The sequence below is a fragment of the Bufo bufo genome, chromosome 2 (genome assembly GCF_905171765.1).
Source record: "Bufo bufo chromosome 2, aBufBuf1.1, whole genome shotgun sequence".
Lineage (NCBI taxonomy): Eukaryota > Metazoa > Chordata > Amphibia > Anura > Bufonidae > Bufo > Bufo bufo.
Window position 1 is genome coordinate 768,418,176 of NC_053390.1, and position 16,689 is coordinate 768,434,864.

The 16,689-nt window shown below is 41.3% G+C and overlaps 1 protein-coding gene across 10 annotated transcripts in view; it reads left to right on the plus strand.

The window, feature by feature from the left end:
• The window catches only part of PROM1 (prominin 1), a 206,394-nt gene that overhangs the window by 12,435 nt on the left and 177,270 nt on the right, over window positions 1–16,689 (plus strand). For 8 of the 10 annotated variants that reach the window (XR_005776402.1, XR_005776403.1, XM_040419072.1 and 5 more), the window contains exon 2: window positions 1,961–2,347. Coding sequence is in view for 8 of the 10 variants with exons in the window: in XM_040419072.1 (XP_040275006.1) it covers window positions 2,134–2,347 (214 nt within the window). In the remaining 2 variants the exon portion in view is untranslated. The remainder of the gene's footprint in view (window positions 1–1,960; window positions 2,348–16,689) is intronic. The other 2 variants (XM_040419069.1, XM_040419068.1) reach the window with 1 other exon arrangement.

Genomic DNA, 16,689 nt, shown 5'->3' on the forward strand with positions numbered 1-16,689 from the left:
CAGCAGCAATTGCTGTTTGACACCTAGCTATTTAGTATAGCTGATCCGGGATGGCTCTTACTGGGAGTAGTCAAAGTGCTGGGTGGGTGACTACTCCCCACGTTCCAGGCCGGGTCTTGGCAGGCTTATAAAAAACAGCCAGCACTGTCGGGTGGTGTGGATTACCTCCCTCTGACAGTGGAGCTCTGGAGATCTCTGTGCTGAGGTCTGAAGACTGTGTGTCAGGTGAGCAGGCTGCCTTAAAGCCTGCAAGTGGACTTTCTGAGGCTGAACATTCAGCAAGGCGTGAACTGACACCCAGGATACCAGGTGAACTTTATTTTATTTTTCTGTGTGTGAACAAGCACCAAGCCTGAAAAGTGTCTGTTGTGTTATAAGTGTGAATAAACACTGAAGAGCGATTTACAACCTGGTCCTTTGCCTCTATACTGAGTCCGCTAACCTGCCTACCAGAGCGAATCCCCACAAAGGGCATGTCGATTTTTCATATATTATCCATACAGCTGGATGTACAGCATGTAAATATAGAATTTCATCACTTAGTACAAGGGAATTGTTGAGAATTTTCTGGTCTAAATAAACTAATTCTGTTGCCCCTTTCTTTTTCCAAAGGGCTTCTGAAAATAGAAAGTAGGAATCTAATTGATTGCTGTGGTTAACAGCTCTACCTTTCATTTGCACTACTTTGATGGTGTATTTGTTTAAAGGCTCGTGCACATGGCCGTTGGTCGGTCGTTCCGTGTATTGGGGACCTCAATTTGCGGTCCCCAATGCACGGGCAACATCCGTGCGGATTCCACAGATGAATCCAGGCCAATTCAACTTGAATGGGTCCGTGATCCGTCTGAACAGCAAAAAAATATAACATGTTCCATTGAGATATCCCAACGGAAGCACTCCATAGTGCTTCTGCAGGGTTCTGTGCCTCCGTTTCACACCGGACCTTCCGGATTGCGCATCCGTGATGAGGGCGGTGCCCGTGTATTGCAGACCCGCTGTTTGTGGGCTGCAATACGGGCATGGCCAGGCGACGGCCGTGTGCATGAGCCCTAAGTGTGAGCCCTATAAGTGCAATGGTGTATGTTAACCTGTGAAAATAAAGTATCAATGTCTAAATGTTCCCAAATAATACTGTTATATATTCATATTTCATTATTTTATTACAATTTTTTTTTTTTATAGCAATGAAATGTCATTTTATGTTCACATTTTAATTAACTTTTTAGTGGTGAATTTCATTTTGCAGCATGCTGTAAAACAACACTTGGCTATATTTTGTTTCAGTGACATCTACTGGCTTACAGGTGATACTCGAAAAATTAGAATATCGTGCAAAGTTCATTTATTTCAGTAATGCAACTTAAAAGGTGAAACTAACATATGAGACTCATTACATGCAAAGCAAAATATTTCAAGCCTTTATTTGTTATAATTTGGATGATTATGGCTTACAGCTTATGAAACCCCAAAGTCACAATCTCAGGTCCCCTTTGCTCAGGGGGTATGGATTAATTAGCTGACTAGAGTGTGACACTTTGAGCCTAGAATATTGAACCTTTTCACAAAATTCTAATTTTAAGCTGCATTACTGCAATTCCTTTTAATTTGCATTACTGAAATAAATGGACTTTTGCACGATATTCTAATTTTTCGAGTTTCATCTGTATATGAAAATTGCAGCATTTAACAGTACATGTTTTTGTAAGTACCTCCAATAATGATGCAGCATTTAACATGGTAGAATATTCTTTTTGTGCTGGAATGATGGTGGTTATTTTCTTGAAAGACTCATGGATTACACCTGGTGAACTCTGCTCTGCTTATCTGGCAGAAGATATAGGATCTACTTGTATCTCAGTATGTCCATTGTCTGCATCCAGTTTAGTATCCTGGAAGGCAGCTATAGAGTTACCTCCTTAATCTATGGACGTTAATACGGTTTTGTTTCTCTTCTTCCCAGCAGTGACCTGTAAAATCCTGTGTACTAAATCCCTTCCTACCTCCAAGTGAGCAGAGGTTCAGATCAGACACAGGACTGTGGACATCAGCTGCTCTGAAGAACCCTACCGTGAAAGAAGCTAGTAGTATCTGAAACCCACCACCATCTCCAAGGCTGATGTGGTTGTGACCCCAATGGCTCTTAAGCTTTATATACTATTGCTGCTGCTCTGTGGAAGTACGGTCTCCGAAAAAGCCCTCTCCTACAACACTGCACCATTGGATTTTGGATATGTACCCACTGGAAGTTATGACACCAACGCCTACCATGAGCCAGGACCTATAGGCTTGTTGTTTCAGTTAGTGCAAGGGTTCCTGTATATTGTGCAGCCAAATGCATTTCCTCAAGGTAAGTGTGTCCATAAGTGCATTAGTTGCTTGTGTCGTTATTGAGATGCCACATGTCCCCTTTGTACGGTTGTCAGATCTTGTAGTTATGTGATCTGGATCAGAATTCGGGGAATATTGCCATCATTATTGGTTGTCCTCATGGGCAGATTGTACTGTAAAGGCTAATACTCACTGTTCCCATGGAATATATAGATTATGAGGGACATTTATCAAACCGGATATGTCAGTTTTGTGGCAGAAAAATGTTGTACGTCATGGTATTTGCTTGTTTGTTTTTTTACAAAATTTGGCCAAATTTTGTGACATTTAGGAGCCACACCACTTTATGTTGAAGGCAGAAAAGTGAGATGAGACCTGGATTATGGCACATTTATTATCTGTGACAATTGGAAATGTCACAAAAAAAATCTCAAGTTACTCCAGGCAGCCTCCTGGTGTATTTTTTAAGACTAAGACAACACAATGTAGTTGCACTAAATACATGAAAACTGTGAACTATTTCATAAATTTGGCGCAAACAACACAATGCAAAATCAGACTAAAAACAATCTCAAATGATAAATGTCCCCCTGTATGTCTCAATATACCGATATCAGTAAGAGTGAGACAACACAACCATAGGTAAGGCGTAATACCGCGTGTATCACATGTAGATCCCATGTGCATACATAACAGTATAACACATAATCCCACGCACGCGCCGCATGCTCTTTCTGAAACTGAAGTCAAATTACTGTCTAGAGCAGGGGGTCATCACCCTCCAGCTGTTGTAAAACTACAACTCTCAGCATCCAACATTCTCCAGTTGTTCTCGGAACTCTGATAAAAGTGATTGGAGCATGTTAAGAGTTGTAGTCCCACAACAGCTGGAATGCTGGAGGTTGATGACCCTCTGCTGTAGACAGTATTTTGACTTCTGTTTTTGGGATTACGTGTTATACTGCTAGGTCATCGACCTTCAGCACTCCAGCCGCTGGGCGACTACAAATCCCAGTCTTGAAAGGGGGGTGTATGCAAAGAGGAAGTGTGAATCCAAATTGACAGCAATATGGGATAAGTGGCTCTCCGCCAGGGCCGGGTCCTCTTCCCTTGGGCCTGTCCAGACTTACCTTGCATTGGTGGGGGGCAGACCAGGCTGAGTGACTGGATAGCCGTATTTGCGTAGGAGTTAGAAATGGCAGGAATCTGAACAAGTTGGGCTGGAGAATAATTGAGGGGCCCTGACTGAGTAACTAGGTATGGATTGGATGGGACCTACATATGATGGATTTGTTCATTATCAGATGATAAGTGGAATACTTTTGTTACAAATGGCGGACCACCTCTTCGCTAGGAGGTGGGATTGGGTGGGGGTGTGGGGGCTTACTTAAGGGCTCTGTATATCATTTTTATATCTTGTTACAATATTACTTGTAATAAAGAAGACCCTATTGTTTATACAATTTTTCAAACTGTGCTTAATAATAAAAAAATCTGATTTAAAAAACAAATCCCAGAATGCTCCAAACCCTTTTATCAGCCTTCAGAGACCTACTCTGAAAGTGTGCATGCTGAGAGTTGTAGTTTTACAACAGCTGACCCCTGGTCTAGAGTCATAGCTAGACGTTCCCTTCACCTTGGGTAAAGCTTTGGCTTCCTGGCTGAGGCAGAATGGCCGGACTGGCAGCACCACTGGAACCCAGCACCTGCGTGCACTTGCTCTGCTGGCTATCCCCAGTTGCTGCTGCTACTGTCATTGTAGTATATCATATATCCAGGCTTACATCCACATTACACATTATATGGTCGTCCGGTCTTGCCAAAATCGTCAGATTCGGCTGAAGTTCCCTCTAATCTGCATGGCCGTAGGCCCTCAAAAATGTAAAGTAGACCAGTGTTCCTCAACTCCAGTCCTCAGGGCCCACCTACCAGTCATGATCTGAGAATATCCCACAGAATGAATGCCTGTGGTAAGTCCTGATGCACTGACACTAATTATATCACCTGCTCAATACTAAGGAAATCCTAAAAACATGACCGGCAAGTGGGCCCTGAGGACTGGAGTTGAGGAACCCTGTAGTAGACTACCCAAAATTTTAATAAAAAGCTAGTTTCACATTAGCGCTAGACATCTCCGATAGGCTGTTCAGGCAGGGAGCATCCTGTCGGAGATGTCTGGATCCGGCATTGACAGCAGCTGCCTGAAGGCCCCATTAACTATAATGGGGACCGGCGGAGATCCGTTTTTTTCGTCTGGTCAAGTCTCGGCATGTCTGCTGGGCTGTGAGTGGATCTCTGCCAGTCCCCATTATAGTTAAAGGAGTCTTCCAGGATTTTATTACTGGTGACCTATCCTCAGGAAAGGTCATCAGTATCTGATCGATGGGAGTCCGACACCCAGGGTCTCCGCCGATTTGAGAAGGCACCAGCACTCATGTGATAGCCGTGGCCATCTTGCAGCTTACGAAGCACAGTGCCATACATTGTAGAGCGGATGTGCTTGGTATCACACTCCTTCCCCGGCAGGTATCAGTTAGCGTCCAGCAATATCGGATCCAGACATCTCCGGAAGGCTGCTACCTGCGCTTGTGTGAAACAAGCCTTATTTTGCTTCCTCTGATTCTATTCAATTAATGAAATACAAGAGAGATCGTATAAAAGTGTGTAATCTATAATCCCTTAAAATACTGCTATTGGTATGATATGATATTCGGGTACTTGTGGACAATATTAAAAGAGATGCCCCTGATGAGTGTTCCCCGAGTACATTCCTACCATAAGTCTTCCCCCCCTTTAAACCCCGGTGATTTATTGCAGCACTTATTACCGCTGACTCCCCGCCAACTGTCCGTGTTTTCTTCCCACAGAACAATTCAAAAGAACATGAATTATATCTTTCCGTAGTATAATAACTTAGAATAATCATCTGTAAATACTGCGGCGTGAATGAAGAACGTCTGGCATTGTTCATTTCTGTCTCCCGGCTCCCCCGCGTTCTTCTACCAGACCAGAGCTATAGTTTATGAAACCATGGAAACTGAATTCTAAAACTGCATTACACCATTTATTTTATGGGTTAAGAGTTAATTCTTACATGTTTTTCTTAAGTAAACTGATTTTGAATAGTTTATTATATGATGTCTGTCCTAGCTGAGATGCTTTCTAGTCCACGAAGACCACAACAACCTCATGTTGTGGGTAAAATGGTCATCGAAGGGGCTTTCAGATATTCTGTACAATGAAAAGTTTTGCAAGTTCTAATATGCATTGTGTTTCAATCCCCTACTATTCAAGATCTCTGCTTGCTGTCCATGAATGGAAAGATTATGTTCCTGTTCCTGTCCTTCTGAAATGGAGGCAAAAGGGTTTGTCTCATTTTAGCAGATGGAATTTATTATGTAGAGAAAGTTAATACAAGGCACTTACTAATGGGATTGTCCATATTGCCTCCTTTGCTGGCTGGATTTATTTTTCCATCACATTATACACTGCTCATTTCCATGGTTACGACCACCCTACAATCTAGCAGCGGTGACTGTGCTTGCACTCTATAGTGCAAGCACGACCACCACTGAAGGATTGCAGCATGGTCGTAACCATGGAAAAGAGCAGTGTATAAGGTGATTGGAAAATGAATCCAGCCGGCAAAGGAGGCAATATGGACAATCACAATACATTAGTAAGTGCCTTGTGTTAATTTTCTCTACATGATAAATGCCACTTGCGAGAGACATCCCCTTTAAAGAGAGGGATAAGGCTCCCCTTGAAAAACTTGCAAACACAGAGTTTGTGACTTTCTCACTCGACAAAAGTGGCATATTCAAATAATAAATGTGGCCCCATGAATTTTATGCCTTTTTTTTTTTTTTTAACGTGTTTTTAGTGGTGGTTTCTTAATTCATTCATTTGTGTAAAATACTATTTTTCAGGTATTTTTACAGTCCTATGAGCTTTGAAAAAAGCCTATACTCACCAAAAGTGAGAAAAAAAATCCACAAAAAGCATAGTTTAAAGAGTATATTATATTTCATTACTATTAAGTAAACGCAAGAAAAAACACTACAAAAACACAGAATTTTTCCTTAAATGTTTGAGACCACCCTATGGAGTACCCTATGAGGATTAAGACCTAGACGGGGCAGATCAAAAGAGGGAGAGGTTACAGTGTTTGCATATCCCAACCCATACTTTCATAGAACCATTGTACAATCCTGTCATGGCCTATTGATGTAATTATTGGGGTGTTTTAGAGTCAGGATTGTGGGAAATTATGAGATAAAGATATTTGGACAGAGTCAATTAGAACATGTCCTGGGAAAACAGGGACACATGGGTATTTAATCCACGAAAGGCCAAATATAGAATAAGTAATGTCCAAAGCCTGCCAGGAGTTTACAGTGTATACCGTGAATGTGTCTAGCCATGATGGAGTGGTCGGTGTAAGATGACATGTTATCCATCCTTCCTCTTGCATGAGCTGCAGACAATATTCACCACTTCATTACATTCAAGTTTTTCCTATTACAAAATGTTTTGTTACATTACATATAGCCCAACTTTTACTGACTGTCATTCATAGAATGTTTTCATGAGAAGGAGTTCAAGCTAGTGGAATTAATTTGCGGGATAATTAGAAGATGGTTTATTGGAGGTCCTTTGACAATTCTGTGGAAAGTAGGTCAATAGCTGAAACCTGTTTTAAGGCCAAGAGGAACATCTAAGGGGCTTTCATTTGATTGGACTTGCTCATGACTAAAGATTTCTGATCATCATCCTTTGATATCACATCAATAAAAATTGTAATACAATACAATTTTAGATTATACCATAGTACATAACTATGTATGCTTTCACTGCATATTCATCCATGATGGCACCTATGTATTTTTGTGGCTTGTGTCTGTGTCCTTGTTCACGACCATAGATGCTAAAAAGCATAAGCCTTATACTTTACCTGGGAAAGGCATGGAACAGCTGGACCTTGGCCTGGACTGGTAATCTGGCAAAATGTTTGGTACAGACTTCAACTTTGTTTTGGTTGCTCCTTCCAGATCTTTCTTTGTATAACAAATATATTAATTATATCTACTGGTCACAAAAAGACAAGCCAGCAAGTCTGTCCATACAGTGGCCGGTTTTGGGGTGGCCCCAGCGCTACACTAGGTCTCCCAGACAACGTTGACGTGTCACCACGCGTTGCTGCTCTCCGGAAGTGATGAGGTAAAGTATGGAGCACCCCAATGGGAAATAAGTCCAGAGAGTCAGGGTCTGCAGTAAACCAGTGGGCTTCTTTACTGGAGGAATTCAGGTGAAAAAACATACAGAAGAACCTTCCAGTGGGAGGAGTGGAGTGGAGAAACTCAGCACAAACAACTACAATGTTACACTTTCCGTCTCACATAGAATTGCATTAGAGCTTCAATGATACTCAATGGCACTCTGTGGTAAAGTGAGGAACCGCACTCAATTCAAAGATGTCCCTGGTGCCAGTCAAGGGCTGTTAGGCCGTCATCCAAATAATAAAGTATTGAGGCACTCGGGTTACGAGTTTGCAATTAAAGTATAGCTTTATTTCATATTATCTGCATCATCCATTTGCCCAGTAGTACATATCAATAGCAGAGTATTTCTGACTGGACGTTTCGGTCACTATGGACCTTTATCAGCGGTCATGTTATCTGTAAGATGAGTGGAGGCTTTCTTAGGGCACTGGATACATGATCATGTATCCAGTGCCCTAAGAAAGCCTCCACTCATCTTACAGATAACATGACCGCTGATGAAGGTCCATAGTGACCGAAACGTCCAGTCAGAAATGCTCTGCTATTGATATGTACTACTGGGTAAATGGATGATGCAGATAATATGAAATAAAGCTATACTTTAATTGCAAACTCGGAACCTGAGTGCCTCAATACTTTATTATTTTGATACTCAATGACACAGCAGTTTTTCCAGACAAGAACAGGTTTTCAGACATAATAACAGAGCAGCACCTGATATTCAAAAGGTCAGACTGTCTCGTTTTGGTGGTAAACAAGTCTGGCTCTTCTTCAAACCTTATGATAACTGTGGAAAATTACCAGCTTCTCATTATTAGCTAGAAAGTCCCAAAAGTCTTTCAGTATTCATTAACCATTTCCACGGTGCTGAGCAAACCAGTGCAAAAGAGCAGGATACATATCACAACAAACATATAAAATGCAGTTACACAGGATAAAGTAGTATAAGGCCTCATGCACACGACCGTTCAGTTTTATGCGGTCCGCAAACCGCAGATCTCCAAAAAACTGAATCCGCCCGTGTGCCTTCTGCAATTTGAGGAACAGAACTGGCGGCTTATTGTAGAAATGCCTATTCTTGTCTGCAAAATGGACAAGAATAGGACATGTTATATTTTTTTTGCGGGGCCACGGAACGGAGCAACGGATGCGGACAGCACACGGAGTGCTGTCCGCATCTTTTGCGGCCCCATTGAAGTGAATGGGTCCGCACCCAAGCCGCAAAAACTGCGGTTCGGATGCGGACCAGAACTACGGTCGTGTGCATGAGGCCTTTGTCAGTGCAAGTTAACCCTTTAAAGTGAAATAAAGTAGGGGAAACGGGGGCAAATGTCCACAAATGTTCAGACTTCAAAGTACCACTGATCCAGAGCACTACATCAACACAAGTGATATCTGACCCTGATGAAGCCTGTTTACGTGTCTTTATTCCATGGAGTAACCCAAAGCTCCAAGGTGTCTGTAATACTGATGTCTTCTTCTGTGGCTAAGGCGTGAAACTGTTACCTCTGCACTTCCTACGACCTTGGCCTTTATTTACATTACAGTCTTTTATCTCTGATGAAACCTGTATTTCATATTCACAATGTTTTAATACCAAAAACAGCTGTGCTGTGAATTCCGCCAGCAAATAATGAAATTGTTAAGAAACCCTCTATGTAGAATCAACCTGTGGGGCTTTACGAAGGTATATTGTAATAATGGCACAATGATTTTTGTATTATGTAGCTTACTTTTATGTAAGGCATGTAATTATGCCTAGTGGTGGTGCTTCGTTTGTGTATCTAATCATGTACAATTCATTGTGATATTCTTTATCATAAACCATTATCATATATTAAAAGAACAATTCCAGTAAGTCTAATAACCGATACAATAAATATCCATGTACTAATACAATATTATGGCACTTAAAATGTGAAAAATCTGAAATTGTTGGGCCTAAAGCTTTCATTTAGGACCTAACTTTCCTTTTCAGATCCCGTGGCTGCATTAGGACAGCATCCCGCCCTTAACCTCTCTGTAAAGGACCATGAATTTAATACAGAGCAATTTTTTGAAAAACACCCACTGCATTTTTTTGATGCAGTTTTTTGAGCCAAAGCCAGAAATGGATCCAGCATGAAGGGTATGCATAAGTCCTTCCTTTATATCCCTTTTTCCTTTTGAATCCACTTCTGTTTTGTGTGAAACCACCCATATGGTGCTTTTTTTTTTTTTTTAAGTTCTTATGTTCTGGATAGTAGTATGATTCTGCCGAAATTCTCACAGCCATTTGACGTTTCTTTCAGACTCTCGTTTGGCATTTCCATTACCTTTTGATAGTGAGAATATCCAAGATCACATCACTATTCTTGCCATCAAAACTACCACAACTTCTTCAGAACCCTTACGAATCCTATTATAAGTCAGTGGGGTCCGTTGGGCACCATTTGGATCAGCTGTATGAAGATGTGAATAGCTTTAGACACACCGGGGCACATTTACTTAGACCGGCTTTTTACTCTGAACATGTATATACTTTACATTGCATGTACCATCTGGGTGATTTAAAGAGCGCCTACTTATTCCTCCTCATTTCTGTAAGAACTCCGCATTTCTCCTGTCAAAATAAGAAACTACTGAGCCAAACTGCCTCTATCTATTACTGGCATGTGTCCTGGTATAGATCAACACCACTGTATGTGCGGATGGTGCAGAGATCTGAGTCATGCGATTTAATTAACTAATCCTTTAATCTTTTTTTTGTACCATATGTCAGTCAATTTATAATCCACGGTGATGAATATGTTCAGCGTTCTGCTGGCTTTTTTTATTATTATTATTATTATTATTATTATTATTGGATATAACTGGTTATATGGCATAGGCGACATTAACCTCTCATGCACCTAGAAAGTTGGGAATTTACCCTGTAATCGTTCCCAAAGAAGAAAATAAGAAGTGAGGGAAACGGTGAGTGAAGATAGATCTAGTTAAATCTTCCCTCACATACTCCGGGCTGTCATGCCTAATAGATAGCAGGTGGCAAATGAAGTGATAAAGAAAAGTGCTTAGTGCAATCAATGGGGGTAGGATGGTAAAGATTTTAAATGCGAATGACTTTACATGGAAATGACATGCAGTGCAGTAGATTCTAATTTATGTTTATTGGCTCATAGCAAAAGAGATGAAAAATAGAGCTAACAGATCAAATACAACATAATAACAGGGAATGGTAGAGCAGTACAGGAAAACCATAGACGTTCATTAGATGTCTGTATATAAAAAAGGGAGTCAAAATCTCATGTTTAATAGTGCTCCGAAACTGCCCAGAGCTGAACAAATTATGTCAAGAAGGTAATCCTAGTACTGTAGGAATTAACCCCTTAAGGACTCGGCCCTATTTCACCTTATGGACTTGCCCATTTTTTGCAAATCTGACCAGTGTCACTTTAAGTGCTGATAACTTTAAAACGCTTTGACTTATCTAAGCCATTCTGAGATTGTTTTTTCATCACATATTGTACTTCATGACACTGATAAAATGAAGTAAAAAAAAAAATCTTTTTTATTTATAAAAAAAATACCAAATTTACCAAAAATTTGTAAAAAATTGCAAATTTCCAAGTTTCAATTTCTCTACTTCTATAATACATAGTAATGCCTCCAAAAATAGTTATTACTTTACATTCCCCATATGTCTACTTCATGTTTGGATCATTTTGGGAATGATATTTTATTATTTGGGGATGTTACAAGGCTTAGAAGTTTAGAAGCAAATCTTGAAATTTTTCTGAAATTTTCAAAAACCCAATTTTTAGGGACCAGTTCAGGTCTGAAGTCACTTTGCGAGGCTTACATAATAGAAACCACCCAAAAAAGACCCCATTCTATAAACTACACCCCTGAAGGTGTTCTACACCCCTTTAGGTGTTCCACAAGAATTAATGGAAAATAGAGATACAATTTCAAAATGTCACTTTTTTGGCAGATTTTCTATTTTAATATTTTTTTTCCAGTTACAAAGCAAGGGTTAACAGCCAAACCAAACTCAATATTTATGGCCCTGATTCTGTAGTTTACAGAAACACCCCATATGTGGTCGAAAACTACTGTACGGGCACACGGCAGGGCGCAGAAGGAAAGGAATGCCATACGGTTTTTGGAAGGCAGATTTTGCTGGACTGTTTTTTTTTTTTTACACCATGTCCCATTTGAAGCCCCCTCTGATGCACCCCTAGAGTAGAAACTCCAAAAAAGTGGCCCCATTTTAGAAACTAGGGGAAAGGGTGGCAGTATTGTTGGTACTAGTTTAGGGTACATATGATTTTTGGTTCCTCTATATTACACTTTTTGTGAGGCAAGATAACAAGAAATAGCTGTTTTGGCACCGTTTTTATTTTTTGTTATTTACAACATTCATCTGGCAGGTTAGATCATGTGATATTTTTATAGACCAGGTTGTCACGGATGCGGCGATACCTAATATGTATACTTTTTTTATTTATGTAAGGCTACTTTCACACCTGCGTTCAGGTGTCCGCTCGTGAGCTCCGTTTAAAGGGGCTCACGAGCGGTCCTGAACGCAGCCGTCCAGCCCTAATGCATTCTCATTTGAGGCGGATCCACTGAGAATGCATCCGTCTGGCGGCGTTCAGCCTCCGCTCAGTGAGCGGACACCTGAACGCTGCTTGCAGCGTTCGGGTGTCCGCCTGGCCGTGCGGAGGCGAGCGGATCCGTCCAGACTTACAATGGAAGTCAATGGGGACGGATCCGCTTAAAGATGACACCATATGGCTCAATCTTCAAGCGGATCCGTCCCCCATTGACTTTCAATGTAAAGTCTGAACGGATCCGCTCAGGCTACTTTCACACTTAGAAATTTTTCTAAGTTATAATGCAGACGGATCCGTTCTGAACGGATGCAAACGTCTGCATTATAGGAGCGGATCCGTCTGATGAAACATCAGACGGATCCGCTCTGAACGCTAGTGTGAAAGTAGCCTAAGTTTTACACAATGATTTCTTTTTTGAAGCAAAAAAAAATCATGTTTTAGTGTTTCCATAGTCTGAGAGCCATAATCTTTTCAGTTTTTGGGCGATTACCTTGGGTAGGGTATGATTTTTGCGGGATGAGATGACGTTTTTTTTGCCACTATTTTGGTGGGCAAACGCCTTTTTGATCGCTTGCTTACTTTTTGTGATGTAAGGTGACAAAAAATGGTTTATTTAGCACAGTTTTTATTTTTTACGGTGTTCATCTGAGGGGTTAGGTCATGTAATAGGTTTATAGAGCCGGTCGATACGGACGCGGCGATACCTAATATGTATACTTTTTTTTTCCCCCTATTTTTTACCAATTTTTTTTAACTTTATTTGGGGAAAATGAAGTTTTTGTTTATTTTTACTTGAAACTTAATTTTTGCGGGGGAAAACTTTATTTTTTCAACTTTTTTTTTCACTTTATTTTTTGTCCCACTTTGGGACTTGAACTTTTGGGGGTCTAATCCTTTACAATGCATTCCAATACTTCTGTATTGGAATGCATTGGCTGTATGAGTAATACTGTGTGTATTACTCATACAGCTTCCGGCCTGTGAGATCCAGGGGGCTGGATCTCACAGTCTCTTCACCAGAAGGCAGCGCGATGCCTTCCTTAGGCATCGCGCTGCCTTCCATACCATCGGGTCCCCCCCACAGCCCCATGGGGACCCGATGGCACCGCCGACCACAGCCGCCACACCAGGTAAAAGTCGAAAACCGCAGGTCTGAATTGACCTGCGGTTTGCGGCGATCGCCGACACGGAGGGGTTACGTGACCCCCCCCGCGCATTTAGCCGTGGTGCCTGCTCAATGATTTGAGCAGGCACCGTGTTCCGATCACTGCCCGCCGGGCAGCGGTGATCGTAACTATAGATAACGTACCGGTACGTCATGGGTCCTTAAGGACTCGGGAACCATGCCGTACCGGTACGTCATGGGTCCCTAAGGGGTTAAGAAGGACCCCAAGGAAGGGGGAAGCGCAAGATCATGTGAACATATTTTATTTATTTTTTTCTGTTACTGTCCACATACAAATCTGGGAAGTATTCCAGTTTTCACACTAGCAACTAGAACAGTCATAAGAAGCTCACACATTTTGTTTTCTGTAGTTCACTAGGCAATTTTACTGTTTAGGTTGGGACGTAATGAGCAGAGTCCTTTCATTATCATTAGATATAGCCCTCTATGAGCTGGTCCATCTTGAGATTTCAAACAGAAAGCAGTAGGGGGAGGCTAAACAGATAAGACATTTATTACAACGTTCTTATAGTTGCTTATATTATTCATTTTTGCAAAGTTATGTGAAAAGCTAGAGGCCAGTTTGCATCAACATCCTTTAAAATAATCATTTATGGAGGAAGCTGTAATTCTGTAATGTATTTCTTTTACCTTTTATGGCTTCTATGTTCTGTTCTGGACTGTGGTCACATGACCATATCCATGCAGCTCTTCCTTATTTTGTGTCAAAGCATTAAAGGGGTTTTCCAAGACCTTAACCCTGATGGCCTATCCTCTGGATAGGTAATCCGTATCTGATCGATGGGGGTCTGACACCCGAGACCCCTGCTGATCAGCTGTTTGAGAACTGAATGGTGCTCCTGTGAGCACTGCGGCCTTCTCCAGCTTTTCCTTGGCCAGTGATGACACGTTTATCTGTCAAGTGGCCTAGGAGCAGGTTATCAGTACTGTTGAGCGTATCGAACTTCAGATAATAGTTCCAAACTCGATTCGTTCTAAGGGCTCATGCACACGACAGTATTTTGCGTTCAGTATACTGGCCGTTTTCTGAGTTCAGTATGCTGTACATATACTGAACCATTCATTTCAATGGTTCAGCAAAAAAAACTGGTGTCTCCATGTGCATTCCGTTTCAGTATTTCCGTACCGTGAAAAGATAGAACATGTCCTATTCTTGTCCGCAAATCACGGTCCTTGGCTCCATTCAAGTCAATGGGTCCGCAAAAAAACCGGAACACATACGGAAATGCATCCGTATGTCTTCCGTATCCGTTCCGTTTTTGCTGAACCATCTATTGAAAATGTTATGCCCAGCCCAATTTTTTCTATGTAATTACTGTATACTGTATATGGCATATGGAAAAGCGGAACGGAAAAACGGAAAGGAAACGGAAACACAACGGAAACAAAAAACGGAACAACGGATCCGTAAAAAACGGACCGCAAAACACTAAAAAAGCCATACTGTCGTGTGCATGAGCCCTAACACGACATTTTAATGCTGCATGGAGACCTGCACTAATTTGCAAAAATTTGTTTCACACGAAGACACGCAAGACTTCGGTGAATGAATTCGGTATTCAGTTCTACATTTTTAAAAACAATTCAAATTAGCAATCTGAAGTCGGATTTGGTACCGAGGTACCAGCAGGTACCAAACCCGACTTCGGATTTCAAATTTGAAATGTTTTTTAAGATGCAGAACTGAATACCGAATTCATTCACTGAAGTCTCGCGGGACTTCGAGTGAAACAAATTTTGCCTTCACGGATGTAATACAGGTCTCCGTATAGCATTAAAACTAAGTGTTAGAACGAATCGCCTTCAGATTTATGATCTGAAGCTCGATTCACTCAACACTAGTCATCAGTATTAAAATCTCAGAAACCCACTTCACAGGGGCAGTGATAGGGGAATGTCTATGTAACTAACTGGGTGGAAGGAGCTGTCAACTAGCTGGGCGTTGTGACGGTAAGTGCAGGAAGGAGACCTGCATCATGAGTCTGGTTGGATAGAGCAACAGGAAGTGCCACACACAGGATGTAATACAAGAGTTGTTTATATGGTGAAAACGGGTCAGAAGAGATATGAATGAGGTAAGCAAGTACATGAGCAGATCTGTTAAAAACCATAGTAATCCTGGAAAACCCTTTTAGGTTGACTTAAGGTCTCGCCCACTTGCTGAGAAAAGTCTTACTTGCCAGATATTCTGTGCCTGCAGGTTCCTCAGATATAAATCCAGCTTTGAAAATAGGTGATGCAAATCAACATAAAAACCTGCAATAGGTTGTGAAGAAGAGTGCACATAGCACAATGGTTATAGATGGTTTACCTTTGGGGATGAGACTGCAGATATTTCTTTATACAATAATAGTAGACCGGACATAGGTTATGATATGATTGTTTCCTAGTTTGACATAGGGCATCTTTATGTAAGCACATAGAACAGTATATGCAGGAGTGATACAATGCGCACGGTTTAGACATTTTTGTTGACAAACTGAATATAGTAGATCTGATGTTAGAACAGGTAGGGGCACATTTATTAAGACCAGCGTTTTAGACACCAGTCTTAAGAAGTCCCTGCACTGGCGGTGGATTGCAAAACTTTGGCGTATGCACCGCCGATTCTTAGCTGTCTTACATTTAGACCATTTTCTATGCCTACACCAGGCATAGAAAATGATGAATGAGATTGGCCTGCCAACCCATCCCCTTCCACGCCCACTTTTTTAGACCTGGCGTGAGCGGAGAAGAAGTCGCAGATTCTGCCAGAATCTGCACCAGATATACGCCACAAAAGTGACGTATATCTGTTCGTTAATGATCCCCGTAATGTTCCTCAGATCCAACCAATGTTCCACAATTTTCACTATGGCTGCAGTAATAGGAATACATCTCCATGTGGTTGCACAATAGCTGTGTAAGGTCTTTGAGTTACCATATATCTCTACTGTGATCATCTTTTCTTGTTTTTTGTGTTGATGTAACACTGGCCCACATTTACTAATGTGAGTGGACCTAGACCTTGTTGTAAATTGTGGTAAAATGTGACAAGGGGTGTGGCTTGTCAGAAAAGGGGCCGGGTCTAAGATGCTACATTTTGCAAATAAATTGTGCCACAATACTAGTGTAAAATCCTGTTACAATGTAAGCCAACCACTAGTTGGTTTAAAAAGTCTAGCCCTGTGCCAAATTTAACAGATCATCACCCCCTTACAAGTGCAGCCCTAATAATCCTAGGATCTGTTCACATCTACTATAAATCATGATTTCCATTGTAATGGTGTCTGCTAGAGTGCCCCACGTGAATGGT